At 51.8% G+C, this 15,219-nt stretch overlaps 1 protein-coding gene across 4 annotated transcripts in view; it reads left to right on the top strand.

Moving 5' to 3' along the window:
- COL27A1 (collagen type XXVII alpha 1 chain) overlaps positions 1–15,219 on the top strand; it is a 144,607-nt gene that overhangs the window by 28,907 nt on the left and 100,481 nt on the right. For all 4 annotated transcript variants that reach the window (XR_010944888.1, XM_067743556.1, XM_067743557.1 and 1 more), the window contains exons 6-7: positions 7,490–7,543; positions 9,050–9,103. Coding sequence is in view for 3 of the 4 variants with exons in the window: in XM_067743556.1 (XP_067599657.1) it covers positions 7,490–7,543; positions 9,050–9,103 (108 nt within the window). In the remaining variant the exon portion in view is untranslated. The remainder of the gene's footprint in view (positions 1–7,489; positions 7,544–9,049; positions 9,104–15,219) is intronic.

The raw sequence follows: 15,219 nt of genomic DNA, 5'->3' as shown, positions 1-15,219 counted from the left end.
CTCCTCTTCCGCATGGTGTTGGCTTCGAGAGCTGCCTCTGGGGCCCCCATCCATTCATCTTCCTTCAATCAACAAACATTTATCGAGCACCTACTATGTGCTTTTGTTGGAAAAATCAGCCAAACAGGCAGGGTCTGCGTGGTGGCAGGGAGCCTGCGCTTCGTCCGGCTGGGTCGCTGTGTGGTCGTTCCTGTGCTGTATTTATTGAGCCCTTGGGAGCTTATGGCCTTGTGGGTTAAAGATCCCCCTGCCAGACCAAGGATGGCAGAGATTGGTGGATTGAGGAATCAAAAAGGGGAGACAGAGCAAAGGTGAGGCACTTCATCCCTCTTGAGGTCACAGAGGAGCAAAGACCCAAAGGGCCAATGCCTTACTGGGGTCACTTGCAGTGACCAGCAGTGGCGGGGCTGTATTTCTGGTCCTTGGGTTTGCCAGTCAGAAGACACTTGTCAGGGCTGCACAGCTGGTACAGACCAGAGCCAGGCTTCAACCCCACGCGCCTGCTCCAGAGCCCAAGGCTTTCCCCATGTACCACATACCCATATGCCCCACGTTCAAATCAAGAAGAGGGTTTGTCAGGTCCCGCAGGGAGTCAAGATCAAGGACTTTGAGAATGAGGCAGAGAAGCCAGAACCCTGGGTGGATGGCATTAGCTGACCTTGGAGGCCCAGCGTTGAGTCATGTGTCCAACCGACCCATAGTTATTGCTGCAGGAAAGCACGGTGGTTAAGAGCACAGACTCTGGAGCCAGACGGTCGAAGTTCCCGTCCCAGCTCTGTCACCTTTTAGTTGTGTGACTGTGAGCAAATTATTTGAACTTCCCGTGCCTCAGTTTCCTTATCTGGAAAATGGGGTAATAAGAGTAGCTGCTCCCTTGGGTTGTCATGAGGTATAACTGAGTTAAGAGCAGTGCTGGCCTGTGGTAAGTGGTCAGCTGTCAGCACGTTCAAGGTGCCCGGCCTACAATGGGGCACAGACAGGGACGGTCGCTGCCGTTGTGGAAATAAGCTGACCACTCCCTGAAAAGGGCTCCACGTGAGAGGCACTGGGTGCTCAGAGACCCCACAGAATGGCGATTAACCTGGTCTGGGAGGTGAAGCCTGCCTTCCCAGAGGGTGGGGAGGTTGAACCAAGGTCTGAAGAGCAGCAGGCGACCAGGCCAAGGGGCGGGAGGAGGCTGGGGAGGGCAGCAGTCCTGGTGGGTGTGCTAAGACTTTTGGACTTTATCCAAAGAGCAGCAGGAAGGCATGAGGTTTTTAGCAGACGTGACACGATCAGATGGGGTTTGTGAAGGCCACTCAGGCAGCTTGAGAAGCTTGGTCGGTGGCCAGCAAGTTGAAGGGTGACCAATGGGGAGGCCTGGAGCTGCCCCGATGGTGATGCTGATGCTGAACCAGGTGAAGTCAGATGGGATGCAGGGCCCAGGTGGGGTAAGAAGCTCTGGACCAGAGGCGGGCAGGGCTCCAGCTGTGCCTGTGCTGGGCGACGAGGCACCTGGCCCCACTCTCCCTGGCAGCCGGCCTCCTCTTCCCTCCTCTGGCCTGCTCGGTTTGCAGTGAATTACCCAGGATTACTAGGGGCCCTTGGGCACCCGGGGAGAATAGGTGGGCAAGAGGGGCCATGCTCAGTAACCCAAGTGACTGTTAGCAGAGCTGCTAGAAGCTGAGGTGGAGCCAGCCCTTACAGGATTCTCGGGCCTCGGGCCCCAGCCTCCCTTTCCCCTTCCTCTGATGACTGAGGTAGGGCATACTCATTAAAGAAAATGTGGAAAAGTCTAGAAAGTATCAAGAGGGAAGCAGGCCTCTTGCAGTGGCCTTGCCCAGTGATAGGCACTGACTGCATTTTGAACAGCCTGTGGTCCAGGGACTGGCCAACAGCTTTACCTGCTTTGCAGGGTGGATGTTATTACCCCCATTTTACAGATAAGAAAACTAAGGTCCAAAGTGGCTAAGTAACTAGCCTGTTTCTGATAAGTGTCAGAGACAAGATTTGAACCCTCTACTGTCTGACTCCAAAGTCCATAGTTTCAGCCACAAGTCTATTCGCTCCATAGCTCTTTAGCACTGTTGGTTAAGCAATATCTATCTATCTATCTATCTATATATAGAGAGATATATCTATATATTTATCTATATATCAGTATATATACACACACATATATACACGCATACATATATATATGAATAATTTAAAATATGCCTTGCCCGTAAGTGCTATATAGTGTTTAGCGGTAATTTTATTAACAATTGCCTTCTAGAAAGATTGAACCAATCCATGCCACCGCTAGCATTAGAGGAGGTTGTTTGAAAAAGATAATTCATTATTGTTTTCAATTCACTTCACTGCATTGATCATCTTTGAGAAGAATGTTTTTCTTACATTTGTTTTCCATTTGCATGTCACCATTTATGAATTTGTTTATTTTTGGGGTTGGGATGTTATCTTTTTCCTAAAGATTAATTAATTAATTAAATTTATTTTTGGCCGTGTTGGGTCTTCGTTGCTGCCCACGGACCTTCTCTAGTTGCAGCGAGTGGGGCCTACTCTTTGTTGCGGTGCGTGGGCTTCTCATTGCAGTGGTTTCTCTTGTTGCGGAGCACAGGCTCTAGGCATGCGGGCTCCAGTAGTTGTGGTGCGTGGGCTCAGTAGTTGTGGCTCACGGGCTTAGTTGTTCCGTGGCATGTGGGATCTTCCCAGACCAGGGCTCGAACCCATGTCCCCTGCATTGGCAGGCAGATTCTTAACCACTGCACCACCAGGGAAGTCCCAGGATGTTATCTTTTGTTATTGACTTGTAAAAATTATTTGTGTTTATATATGAAGGTTTATTAAGCCTTCATCTACCTTACAAGTATTTTCAAATTTATTGTTTGCCTGTTAAGACTATTCATGATGATTTTCACAAGTGAGAGTGTTACCTATTTTTTTTTTTTTTGGACTAACAATAATAACTAACACTTATTAGGAACTTACAATATGTCAGGTAGTATGAAGAGAGCTCTACCATATGTAGAATGTATGGTTCTTTACTTTAATACTTAGACATTTCTTTCCCATAGTAAGAGCAGAGAGGTATTCACTTATATTCCTAGTCATTTTATAATATCATTTGTACTCTTAAAATTTTAAACCATCTGGAATTAATCTTCATGGGAGTGGGTATGAGGTATAACTTTATTTTTCCCCCAGTAGTTCATCATTTATTAAATAACTTATCCTGCACTAACTATTATATGATAGACCAGGGTCTCTTCCAGGCCATTCAAATATGTTTCATTACTGCGTTTGTATATTGCTAGTAAAATACTGTTTTATGACATTTATTAGCTTTATGCTGTGCGTCTCCCTCGTCCACTTTAAAAAAATTGTTCTGGCTATTTAATATGTCAGATAAAATTTATGCCCATCTTAATAATCTCCTTAAAAAACTCCCTTGGGGTTTTTCTTGGAATTGTATTAAATGCGTTTATTAATTTGTGAAGAATTATCATCTTTAAAATATTAACTTTTCCTACCTAAAACCATGGCATATCTTCCCATTTGGCTGAGTTTTTAAAACATCTCATAATAAACTTCTATAGTTTTTATTGCATAAATCCTGCACCTTTCTTCCTAAGTTTGTTCTTAGAAATTTTATATTTTTCTTGCTGTTATGAATGGAATATTTCCCCCATTATATTTTCTAGCTGGCTCTCAGCTATTGAAAAGAACTATTGACTTTGTATATTTGGACTTTTGTGTTTATTTTATAACCATGCCCTTTACTGAATTATTTTATTAGTTCTAACAGTATTTCAGTTAGTTCTCCTGGGTTTTCTAGACAGGCACTCATATTACTTGCAAAAAAAGACATATTTTTGTCTCTTTTTCCTCAAATCTTAGTAATCTTATTTGTTTTTCTTGCCTTATTGCCATGGCCAGAACTTATAAACACATGAAATGGTAGTAGTGTTGGTGAAAGAAAGACCTAGTGAATCTTCAGAGGACCTTCCAGGGCTGGGGACAGATCTGACCCAATCCCAACCCTAGAGTTGTCTCTTGAGACTCCATTCATTCATTTTCTCACTTGAGAAATATTTTTATGATGCCTCCCCTGGGCTATGTACTTGGGATCTTGTGTCTTGCAAAAGACGACTTGCACAGAGGACTTCTGGCCCAGAATTTTCCAGTCCTTCATGATTTGTTCCTTCTTTGTCTCAGCCCCTCTCGAGGCCTCGTCTACCCAAAGCCTTCTATTCTCTCCACCTTCTCAACCCTACCTGCAGGAAAGGAGCTCATAGTTTCTATCCCTGCTATATTTTGTAGCATTTACGGTTTAGGATATACCTTCCCCACCATCTTCTAGTTCCTCAAGTCTCTGTTAACTACTCCAGGCAGAGTCTACTCTTCTGTACACAGAGAGGGATAGGGGCTTGTCCAAGATCACACAGGCTCGTTGGCTGGAGAGCTGGGTCTGGCACCCAGGTTCTCATCCTCACCAATGTGTAAACAATTAATTAGACCTTATTATTCCTTATATCTCTTACTGGAGAATTTGCAGGAGTCTGGCTGGGAAGATGGATAGTCTTCTCCATCCCAGAAGTCACATCTTCACTTGACCAGGGGTGCCTTGAGCATTTCTGGAGCCCAGACTTCATCTGGCTCCCTCCTTGTCTTCCTCCAGCCTTAGCGTGTCTGATTTACCCTCAGTCTGGGTCCAGTGCCCCCCTACTTCCTCCTGTACTCCACTTACCACTGGATCATAGTTGTTCATCTGCAGTGTATTGAAATGTAAAGCTCTTAGGCTCTGGAAGCTAAAGCTCTGAGTCTAAATCCCACTTACAAATTGTGTGACCTTGGACCAATCACTTACCCTCTCTGTGCCTTAGTTTCCTCATCTGTGAAATGGGGAGAGTGATCACTGCTACGTCATAGATTTATGTGTTGAAGGCTTAGAAGAGCACTCAGGAGATGCTAGTGCAGATTATCATTACTGGTCTCTGGTTTCTCCCTTGATTGGTCCCCACAGGCATGAGCTGTGTCTTGATCCCCACCGTGGTATTCCTTGTGTGCACTGAAGATGGGACTCATCGTAGATGTTCAGTAAATACCTGTGTTTGTTGATGTTGTACTCGGGCAGGGATTGCGTCCCAAGCACTGTGCTGGCTGCCGAGAATGCAGAGAGCAGTGCATAGTAACTAAAATGCCTGGATACGGACTCTGAGCAAGAGAGCCACTCTGGCATCCCTTTGGGTCTCAGTTTCCCCTTTCGTAAAATGACAGAACAGGATGTAGACCGAGGTGGGCAAGGTCGGGGTGGGGAGAAGCTGCTGTCCTTTTTTAGCCATTGGAATCCTGGGTAGCCCTGGGCCTGACCTTGCACATGGACATAAAAGACATCGGAACCGGGTTTGTGAAGAGCCGAGGGTGGGAGAGTGTCAGCAAGGGGCAGCTGTAGCATGAGGCAGTAGATCACAGAGGCGAGTCCTGCAGAAGTGACCTGGAGGGACCCAGGTGGACAGAGTTGGGGTCCTAGCAAGGAGGGGCTGGCCTGCAGCCTGGGGCAGTGGGAGAGCGTATGGGAGAAGTATCTAGGCTCCCCATTTGTAAACGAGGACTCTGGAGTCAGATAGACCGGGAACCTAGTCAGACCTAGTGAGACCTTGCCTCTTATCTGCACGTCACCCCGGGCTTTGACTGAGCCTCCCTGAACCCCGGTCTTGGTCCTGCAGTTCAGTAAGTGGGTGTAAGAGGACTGGTGAGGTGCTGCATTGAGTGGGCCTGGCACAGTGTTGGGTGCATGTTAGGTGAGCAGTGGAAGGCCGCCCTCCCTCTTTAAGGCTCTGTCCAGTTTGGAACGCAGTGATTTCTCATGGAGAGTGACTGAGTCAGGATTTGGAAGGTGTGGGTCCTGATGCAGAAAAGAAACAAATGGGAACTAAAGTTGGCCAAAACAGCCTGCCTGTGTGTCACGTCCATGATCCCACTGGCTCCTTGCCAAGGAACCTGGATGCCAGCGGGTATGTGTGCTCGTGCCTGTGTGTGTGTGTGTGTGTGTGTGCATGCGTGTGCATGTGTGCATGTATGAACATGCAGCCGTGTGCATGCCTGTGTGTGTGTGAGGCACGTGTGTGTGTGTGAGCATGTACCCATGTGCATGTGTGTGCGTGCGTATGTGTGTGCGTGCTGTGCAGCCCACATTTTAATGGTGAGGAAACAGAGGCTCAGAGAAGTGAAGTCACTTGCCTGAGGTCCTACTGTGAGTCCGTGGCTTCACCCCAGGACTTCTGACTCAGGACCCAGACTGGGGAGGGAGCTTGGGAGTGAGGGTGAGGGGCAGGGATCAGGGGCTCGTGGAAGTTGACGGCAGGGGAGACTGACTTTCCAAGGGGCTGTCTCCTGAGTAATTTAATCAGATTGGTTCAAACGAGTGGGCCCACAGCCAGGAACCCTCTTCAGCCCTGTATGAGATGTGGTTGTTGGGCCCTTTCCTGAGCACGTGCTCTTAGGAGCCAGGATCCTTGTGATGGGGACGCCTCCCATAGGCTTGGCACAAAGAATGCTTATCTCTGACTGGGGACACCCTGCTTGTCGGTGTCTTCCCTACTCACTGCCTATTCTAACTTGTCGGGTCCCGGGACGTCCTGGAACGCAGAGCTGGGAGTCACAAATTCAGGGTCTTAGCTCTCGTCTTAGCTCTGCCGGTGCCTCAGCTTGGGGCCCTGGGCAGTCCCTTTCCTTCTCCCGGCCTCAGTTTCCCCGAATGTGTTCATGGGGTAATAACACTTCCGTTGCTCACTTCATCGGGCTCTTCTGGGAACCTGGTGAAGTGAGGGTTATTGCAAACTGTGAAGGCCTGTACACAGATTAAACGGCTGCTGATGCACTGGTCCTAGGTAATTAGAGATGGTGAGGTGAGCATCAGGGGACAGGAAAATCAGAAAGAATCAAGCTTGCCTCTGGGACACATCTCTCAGAAGGTCTCTGAGAGCCCCGGGGGAACACGTCACCTGTACGTTGGGCCCAGGGACCTACAGGTTGGTTGCGGGGGACGCAGTCAAGCTGTATCTTGAGAATGCTTATGGTTTGGCTAATGATGATTGAGAAGTGGTTTTCCAGTTGAGAGTGACTGCTTGAGCAAGGACCCGGTGGTAGGGATGTGCAAGGTCTGGTGAAGGAAGGACTGTGGTCTGGGGATGGGGCAGAGGGACCCCGTCTGTGGGTTGGGCTGGTGGAAGGAGAGCAAAGTCTGGACAGAATGGCTGGGACCAGATGACGGAAGACTTGGGACACCCAAGGAGGAGTTTGGACTTTGTCAGTAGGCATGGTGGGGAGCTATGGGAGGTGCTGGAGCAGGGAAGGGATGGGATTGGAGAGGACCCTGTGGAGGAATGTGAGTGGGGTAGGCGGGGAGGGCATTTAAGCAGGGGACAGGGAGTTGAGCAGAGTTGGTGGGGAGACACCCTCTTTAGACAACATGGCGGCCAAAGTAGAATTGTTTTTGTTTCAGGGACAGAAAGGGGACCCCGGGCTCTCACCAGGAAAGGCTCACGACGGGGCAAAGGTAGGTTTCCAGGGACCCCAGTGCTCAGGGAAGTGGGGGAGTGGACAGCAGGGAAATCACCGTGCTCTGGGGCACACCCTCCCGACAGAGGTCACTGCATGACAAACGCTGGAGGTGGGAAGTAGAAAAGGATGGGGTCTGTTTTTTCCTCAAAGCCCTTCAGCTCTCCCTACACCAAACCCAAAACCATTCCCTTCTGCCTTCTTCCGGTGTGCAACCAATAAAACCGACAAAAAATGTTGCCTGTGGACATACCTTTGGTGAATGTCCTTTTGCCTAACGCCCTGAGTGGGTTTTCTGTAGGGCCTGTTAGGTGACCCTCGACATCCAGAAGCTTCTTGGTAGCACATGCCCAGGAAGCTTCCAACAGACATTCGAAGGCCCCTCTGAGGTTGTTAGTACGAGCAGACAGGTCTTGAACTTCCGGGACGTGGGAAGGCAACGGACTGGAGACTCAGGGCTCCCTAACTCTGAAGGGCTGAGACCAGAAGGATCTCCCATGGAAGAGAGAACGCTTAGGCCAAAGGACTTCATCCATCCCTGAAGCGTCCACCCTGTAAATGAAACAAGGGGCCTGGAGGGAGTGCAGGACCGGCCGGAGCAGGGGAACCCGAAACTCCAAGTAAGCTCATCCAATGTCCCGGACATCCATACGCTGGAAGGAATCCTCGAGTCTGTCTGGCTTCCTTCTGGACGCAATCCAAGAGCCCTCCTGACAGCAGAACACTGCTTCTCAGCCCAGCCTCCAGTGCGCGGGTCCTCAGAGGTGGCAGCTCCGGCTGATTCCTCTGAGGCACAGGTGGCTCATTCACGCACATCTTCATGGGAAGGTTTTTCACTCAGCAAAGTCTTACGGGGTGTAAACATCCACATGCACCCCCATCGGATCCTCACTGGAAGCTTCTAGGTCAGGCAGCTAGGCCTGGCTTGCCCAGGAGAAAGCAGAAGCTGCAGCTGTGGGCGGCTTGCTGGAGGCCACGCAGCTGATCCGATGCAGAGCAGGTTCTGCAGCCGGGCCTGACGACATGCAGGGCCCGGGCTTCTCTCTTGCTCCTACGCTGTCTGCTTCCGGGTCTCACGGTGGTGGCAGAAATGCCCCCTACTGGGTAGCCGCCATGCCCAGCAAGGGTGGGAAGGAGGGTGTCAGGAATGCAGAGACGGATTCCTGATTGGAACGGGTTGCATGTCCTTCAGGGCTGCATGTCCTTCAGGGCGATGGTTTTCAAACATGGTTTTAACAGCGGAACCCATTCCCCAAATGGTACCTTTTGCCAAAGTCCAACATATAAAACAGATTAAATGGAGTGACTGAGTTAAGTGGGGAGGGGCTGGGTACCCTGCCCGCCCAGCTGCCCTCAGCCCGCTCAGAGGCCCTGAGTCTCCTCTGAGGCCCCTAAGCCTCCATGAATGCTGTTTGCAAACAAGTGGCCGTGGGAGGCCACACTTTCAATTTAATGAGTGTCCGCTCCCGTTCCCCCACCTCACCCCCTTGTCTGTGTTTTTCAGGGCAACGAGGGCTTGCCTGGGCTCTCTGGGAATCCAGGACCTCTTGGACGAAAGGTATACCTTGGTGTCGATGCTTTGCCTTGCCTGGTGGGCTTCCTAGCAAGTGGGGTCTTCATGCAGGAGTGCTGTGTGCCGCCCGCCTGCCCACCTGCCTCTCCCCAGCTCCCTCAGCAGGGGGCCGGTGGCCGGAGGGGAGAGAGGTTTCCGAGGGTCCGTGCTTGCCAGAGGGTGGGAAGCACCTTGGCTTGGAGGAGGTCCCGCCACCATGGTTAAGGAGGTGTGACAAGAAGTGACCCTTCCTCTCAGGGCCCAGCTGCTCCAGGGAGGCCATCCTAGGGGTGCTCGTGCTGGTGGAGGGAATACTGTCAGAGCCGGGAGCCCCCACTGGCCCAGCTCCTCCTCCCATGGGCGGAATGGCAGGGGCCCGACGCATCCCCTCTCTGAACCTGAGCCTCCTCCCATCTGGAATGACCATGAGCCCCCTGGGGCTGTAAACCAGGAGCAAGGCCTGGAGCATGGACGTTCAGAGAGTGGGCTCTGGGGTCGGTTGAATCTGGAGTCTACCCGCGGCTCCACCATTTCCTCGCTGTGTGACCTGGGGCAAGCCTGACCTCTCTGGGTCTAATATCATCCCTCTGATATACCGCAGGCCAGTGTTCTATAGAGGCAGTGAGTTCTCTGTACGTTCTGAGCTGTTGTCATCTGCCCCCACCCCATCACTGCTTCAGTCAGGCAGGGGGAGTTACCTCTAGTTGCCTTTGGGGGAAGGTCTGCCATTTTCCTAGGTGGTGGGTCTCTGGCTTGTAGTGCCCCTAGATTCCTCTCTGGCTTCCCAGCCAGGGTGTTCCATCCTTCAGACTCAACTCTAGTTGTGTCCAGGAAGCCCTCTTGGAACCCTGACCTTCGGTCTAGGAGACCCTACTCTGCTCAAGGACCCATAGGCTATCTTAGCTGAGTTATTTCAGCCCCAAGACCAGCTTCACCAACAACGATGTGTGAATCTGGTTCATCGCTCTCCCTACAGAGCCTAGCACAGGGCTTGCGCATAGTAGGTGTTCAGGAAACGGGGGAGGACAGTGCAGGGCCAGGGTCAATTGCTTTTTGCAGGAAAATACCCCATTGCTGATGGGTTTTCCGTAGATACATTGGCCTAGGGCCACGTCTTAAGCTTCTACCCTGACTCCCAGCTGTGGCCACAGCTGCCGTCTTTCTCGGCCATCTGGTCCTCATCTGGGCAGCTGTGGCTTCTCCTGGCTCCATCCTGCTTGTGCTCTGAGGGTCCCTGTGGCACAAGGGGACTTGGAACATCACTCCCTCCCTCCCCTTCCGCTTCTCCTCCACCCTCCGTGGCCAGAGCAGGCCACACTGCAGACCTGAAGAAGCGAGACCCAGACAGGAGTCCGTGGCTGTCTGAGCTGGGGAAATGTGGTCTCTTCTGCCTCAGAGAACGCAGAGGGACTCCCTCTCCCCACTCACTTCCCCTCTGGGCTCCAGCATTTTCTGATGGGTGAGGTGTGGAGGTGTGAGTGGAAAAGTCTCCTTCCAGTCATGGCTCATAAAGCAGCCAGTGGTGGTCTCGCTGTGTACGGGGGTAGCAGTCCAGCAGAGGAGGCGGGAGATGCAAAAACAGACTGGACCGGCTCCTGCCTGGGGTTCCAGGCCTTCCTGCTCTCAGCAAATGTCCAGGGAGGCCGAGATCCCCCAACTCAGGGGAACCAGCTCACCTGAACAGGGAGAGACATCTTTTCTAAATTAAGGAAGAGCTTCCACGTGATAGGAAAGCTATCTGGCAAAGCCATTTCCACCAAGGCCCTCTGGCCCCGGCCTAGGCAAACATGGAGGAGTTTGGTGTGTGGCAGGCCAGTGTCACCTGCTCACAGAGGATGGTGGGCAGAGCATGGGGTGCTCAGGTCCTAAGGCAGGGACCCCTGACTAGAGGTGGGGGTCAGGGAGGAGGACCAATGGGGCGGCAGCCGGGCCTGGAATTGTCACTGTTGTGTCTTTGGTGACAACAGTAGCCACTTTGCCCTGATCCTGTTGGGTGGTTTTTCTGCCTCATCTCATGTGGGGGGGCCTTGAGCGAGAAGGAACATTGGTGGGTGAGAGGCGAGGTCTGTGTCCCCTTTGCTCATCAGCACATTGAATTTTGGTGTCACCTCAGAGTGACACCAGTAACCCTAGTCATTCATTTATTCAACATAACGGATTGAGTGACTATTGTGTGTCAGGCACTGTGCAGACCTCTGAGCTGACACATAGACGAAAATCCCTGTTTCCTCAGAGCTTGCAGTCTTGTGTGGGGAGACAGACAATAAAAACAGTAAAAATACGAGGTGTGTTAGAAGATGAAAAGGGCCGTGGAGAAAAGTAGGCAGAAGAAAGGGAGTTTGGGTTGGGAGTTTCCCATACTGACCAGCGTGATAGGAAGGTTTACTGTCCCTCATCACATTGTTTCCTAACAGTAACCTCTGGGAGTTAGGCAGTATTATGCCCATCTTACAGCTGAGAAAACTGAGGCCCAAATAGGTCTCATTCATTCATTCACTCTTCCAGTCATTTCACAAAGATATACCAAGGTACCTGGCCGTGTGCTGACACTGGTGTTAAACGCCAGTGAGATCACTGGGGGCTCACGGAGAGTGAAGTCTACAGCCCCAGTTCACAGCCCCGCTGTGTGTGAGAATCAGCGGGGGAGCTTGCCCACCTCCCCACAGGGGTTCTGGTTCAGTTGGTCTGAGTGGGACCCAGGCAGTAGATTCTCACGTGCAGCCACGGCTGAGAGCCACTGGATTAACAGAAATAGCTGTCGGGGTCACTAAATGGCAGAGCTGGGATTTGAACTCAGGTCTCCTGACCCTTAGTCCCTTTCCCTTTCCCCAACACTGATTGAAACAGCTTCTTAAATAAAGTGGGCCCATCAAGTGGAAAAGAGCCTCCCCGCCTGAGAAGGCTTCTTTCTCTGCATCTGCCTGCGATGCTTGCTAAGGGACTTTGCTGAGCTGATTCCAGGTGGGGGAGCAGGTGCACAGACCGGGTCAGACACGCCTGGATGGAATCCCAGCTGTGTCCCTCTCCTGCTGTGTGAGCTTGGGCAAGTGGCCTCAGTTGCTTCATGCAGTGGTTGGGAGGGTTAAATAAGATGCTCTGTCCTCAGCACCCAGCACAGGGCTGGCACAGGTGGATGCATACGTATTTGTTGAATGAATGAATGAATGTGTGATCACGGTGAACATGAAGAAGCAGTGCTGCAGAAGGTCTTGCCCACCTGGTCCCATCACTCATCTTGCTTAATTACCAGTTAACCACCCTCCACTAACCAGAAGGCTACCAGAACCCTATTTGTACCTTGTGAGGGCAGAATCCCATGCTGCCCCTAATCTAACCCTCCTGCCTTCTCTCCTATAGAGCAGCGCTTCTCAGCTGCCCCCCAGGGAACAGTTAACAATGTCTGGACACATTTTTGGTCATCACAAATGAGAGGGGGCGCTACTAGCTTCTAATGGGTAAAAGCTAGAGATGTTGTTAAAGACCTTACAATGCATGGGACAGATGCTCCACCCAGAGCAGAACCTTATCCAGCCCAAGGTGTCAGCGGTGCCGAGGCCAAGAAACTCTGCTGTATAGAAACCCTCACTCCATCCAATCCTGTGTGCCCTGGGCCTTCTGCCTCCCTGCATTTGCTTCCGCTGGGCCCTCTCCTGGCATGCTCAGACCAGTCATCTTCATGGATCTGTCCCTTGATTCCATTCTCGAAGGCCATCTTCTCCAAGAGCATCTCCCCAGCACCTCCAGGCAGAATTCATACCTCCCTCCTCACACCAGCCCATTTTCTCAGCCTCTTTAGGACTCTGCACTTTCTGGCCAGCAGGCAACTCACTGGTGTCCTTGGCACATTTGTCAGACGAGAGCAAGTGCACAGAGGAGGACCTCTTCTTTATTTCCTCATGCGGGGCTTAGCACAGTGCTGGCCACAGACATCTGCTCCGTCGTCCCTCACCTCCCTGCTTCCTCTGCCTCCTCAGACATCACTAATCGCTCTTTCTTGCCAAGCCTAATTCAGTCTCAGAATCTTTCTTAACACATAACACATTAGACATGACTAATGGAATGAAGTTGGTACTCAAGTTGAAACTTCCTCCTGGCTCCCTCCTGCAACCCTCACCCTGCCCACGAGCCCTCCACATGCCATCTGAGTTGGCCACTGTCTGTGAGATCTGTGCTAAAATGGGAGGGCAGAGGGGGTCATCTGGGAATTTTTGCAGGGAGTGTGATTGACGCTGCCTGAAATGATCTCCTGCCTTTCTGCAGAACTGCCAGTTCTACCTGGATGTAGCGCCCCTACTGAGAACCTTCTCTGGGCTCCTCTGCTGAGCTGCTCTGGGTTTCTGGGGTCCATACCCTCTCCATTTCTGAGCTCCTCTGCCCCTCTGCTCTCCAACGTGGCTTCTCCTTCAAGCCTCGGCTCACCGTGCCGCCTCCCCTGCTTGGCTGTCTGCTCTCTCCTAGCACTCAGTACTTCTTTGTTCCACTTCATATGTGTTTAATGCCCACATCCCGTTCTAGAAGGTAGGGAGTGAGTTTGCTTTGTTTATCAGTGTATTCTCAGTGCTCATATAGGGTCTGGCTCATTGGTGGGGGCTCAGCAAACCTTTGAATGCATGAATAACCAGATGAATGAATGAGCCCTACCGAAACTGTACCTTCCTGCCCTGACCTGCCTCAGGTACCCACTAAGTAGAGTTTGGCGTCAGATGCCTAGCTATACTGTGAAGGACCGTGCTTCTGGATAAGCCACACATCACATTTCAGAATCCTATAATTTTTGAGCCAACAGGATGCTTTGAGCGGCCAGCTGGGGAAACTGAGGTCCAGAGAGGAGCAGGGACTTGGCGAGTATGCTGTCGTGCCTCACTCTGTTTCTTGGCGTGTGTTTCTTCCTCCTGACCCTTTCTGTTGAATGGGGCTCTCGGTCCTGCTGACTGCCCAGTGTGGCCTAGGGGCTGCCAGGGTGGTAGAGAAGTCCAGTGGGAAGCCTCACGGAGTGCTGAGCGAGTCTGGTGAGCTCCATTCTGCTGCGAGAGAAGCCGGGACCTCGTGCAGGCCGAGGTGGAGCCTGCAAGAGCAGCTTGCAGGGGGGATCAGCTGAGGTCTAGGTGTACGTTGGTCCTCAGGACCCCCAGGCAAGGACGGGACCCCCCTCCTCTCCCTGCCCAAGGCCCAAATAGCATCTCAGCCGATGGGGAGACTGTCTGCAGCAACAGTGAGGTGATGTCTGGTTTCGCCTTGTGCGTTGTAAGCAGTGATTAATCTGGCTCTCAAACCAAAATACAGCCCGAGTTCTATTATAAACATGGGTGCTGTGGGGACCCGCCTGCCCGGCAGCCAGAGGCCCCTTGCCGATTGCGTGGTCCCTGGAGCTCCCCTGAAGCATCTGCTCTCCCCTAGTCCCAGTCAGGCACTTATCACCCACGGGGATATCACTGCCCGTGGGTCTGTCTACCTTGTGGTCAGTGTCCGCCCCGTAATTACCCAGGGCCCTGTAGAAGGTGATGGTTTAGATTCTTCCAAGTCCTGTCATTTGAAGCTATTTGGCTAGCCCCAGCTTGGTAAACACTGTTAAGGTGCCTCCAGGGAACATATGAACCTCCCCCCGCCGCCCCATGCCTTGGCTGTGCTCAGTCTCAGCGGCTCCCAGTCTGCTAAGAGGAACAGGGGTTCAAGGCAGTGTTCAAGGCCCTTCAGGGTTCATGGTTTGGGAAGGACCTAGGAATCGTGGCCTTCTAGACAAAGCACAGCCCAATGGGTCTGGAGTCGTGCGGGACGGTCTGGGCTTGGCCATAACTCGCTAAGTAGCCTTGGGGTAAGTCCCTTCCCTTCTCTGAGCCGCAGTTTCTCATTCTATCCAATGAGAAAGGAGGTCGTCAAATTGACAGCTTAGGTTCCTTCCAAGTCAGGTAGTTACTCCGGAGTTCACGATGCTGCTGTCATCCATAAGCTGAGACCTGGTGGCGTGTGGTCTGTAAGGTGGTCCTCGCCTAGGTGGCCCTGTGGCTCTTCTAGGGGGGCCTTGGGCCTCAGCAGTGTGTCTCATCCATGAGTTGGTGGTTGAGGACACGAGGATTCACAGCCGGCTTCCTCTGGGAAGCTGTGTGGCCTCAGGGGAGTCTCCA

This window comes from Pseudorca crassidens, chromosome 7 (assembly GCF_039906515.1).
Source record: "Pseudorca crassidens isolate mPseCra1 chromosome 7, mPseCra1.hap1, whole genome shotgun sequence".
NCBI classification, from domain to species: domain Eukaryota; kingdom Metazoa; phylum Chordata; class Mammalia; order Artiodactyla; family Delphinidae; genus Pseudorca; species Pseudorca crassidens.
Note: the sequence above shows the minus strand (reverse complement) of the source record. Positions and strands in the feature narration are given on the sequence as shown.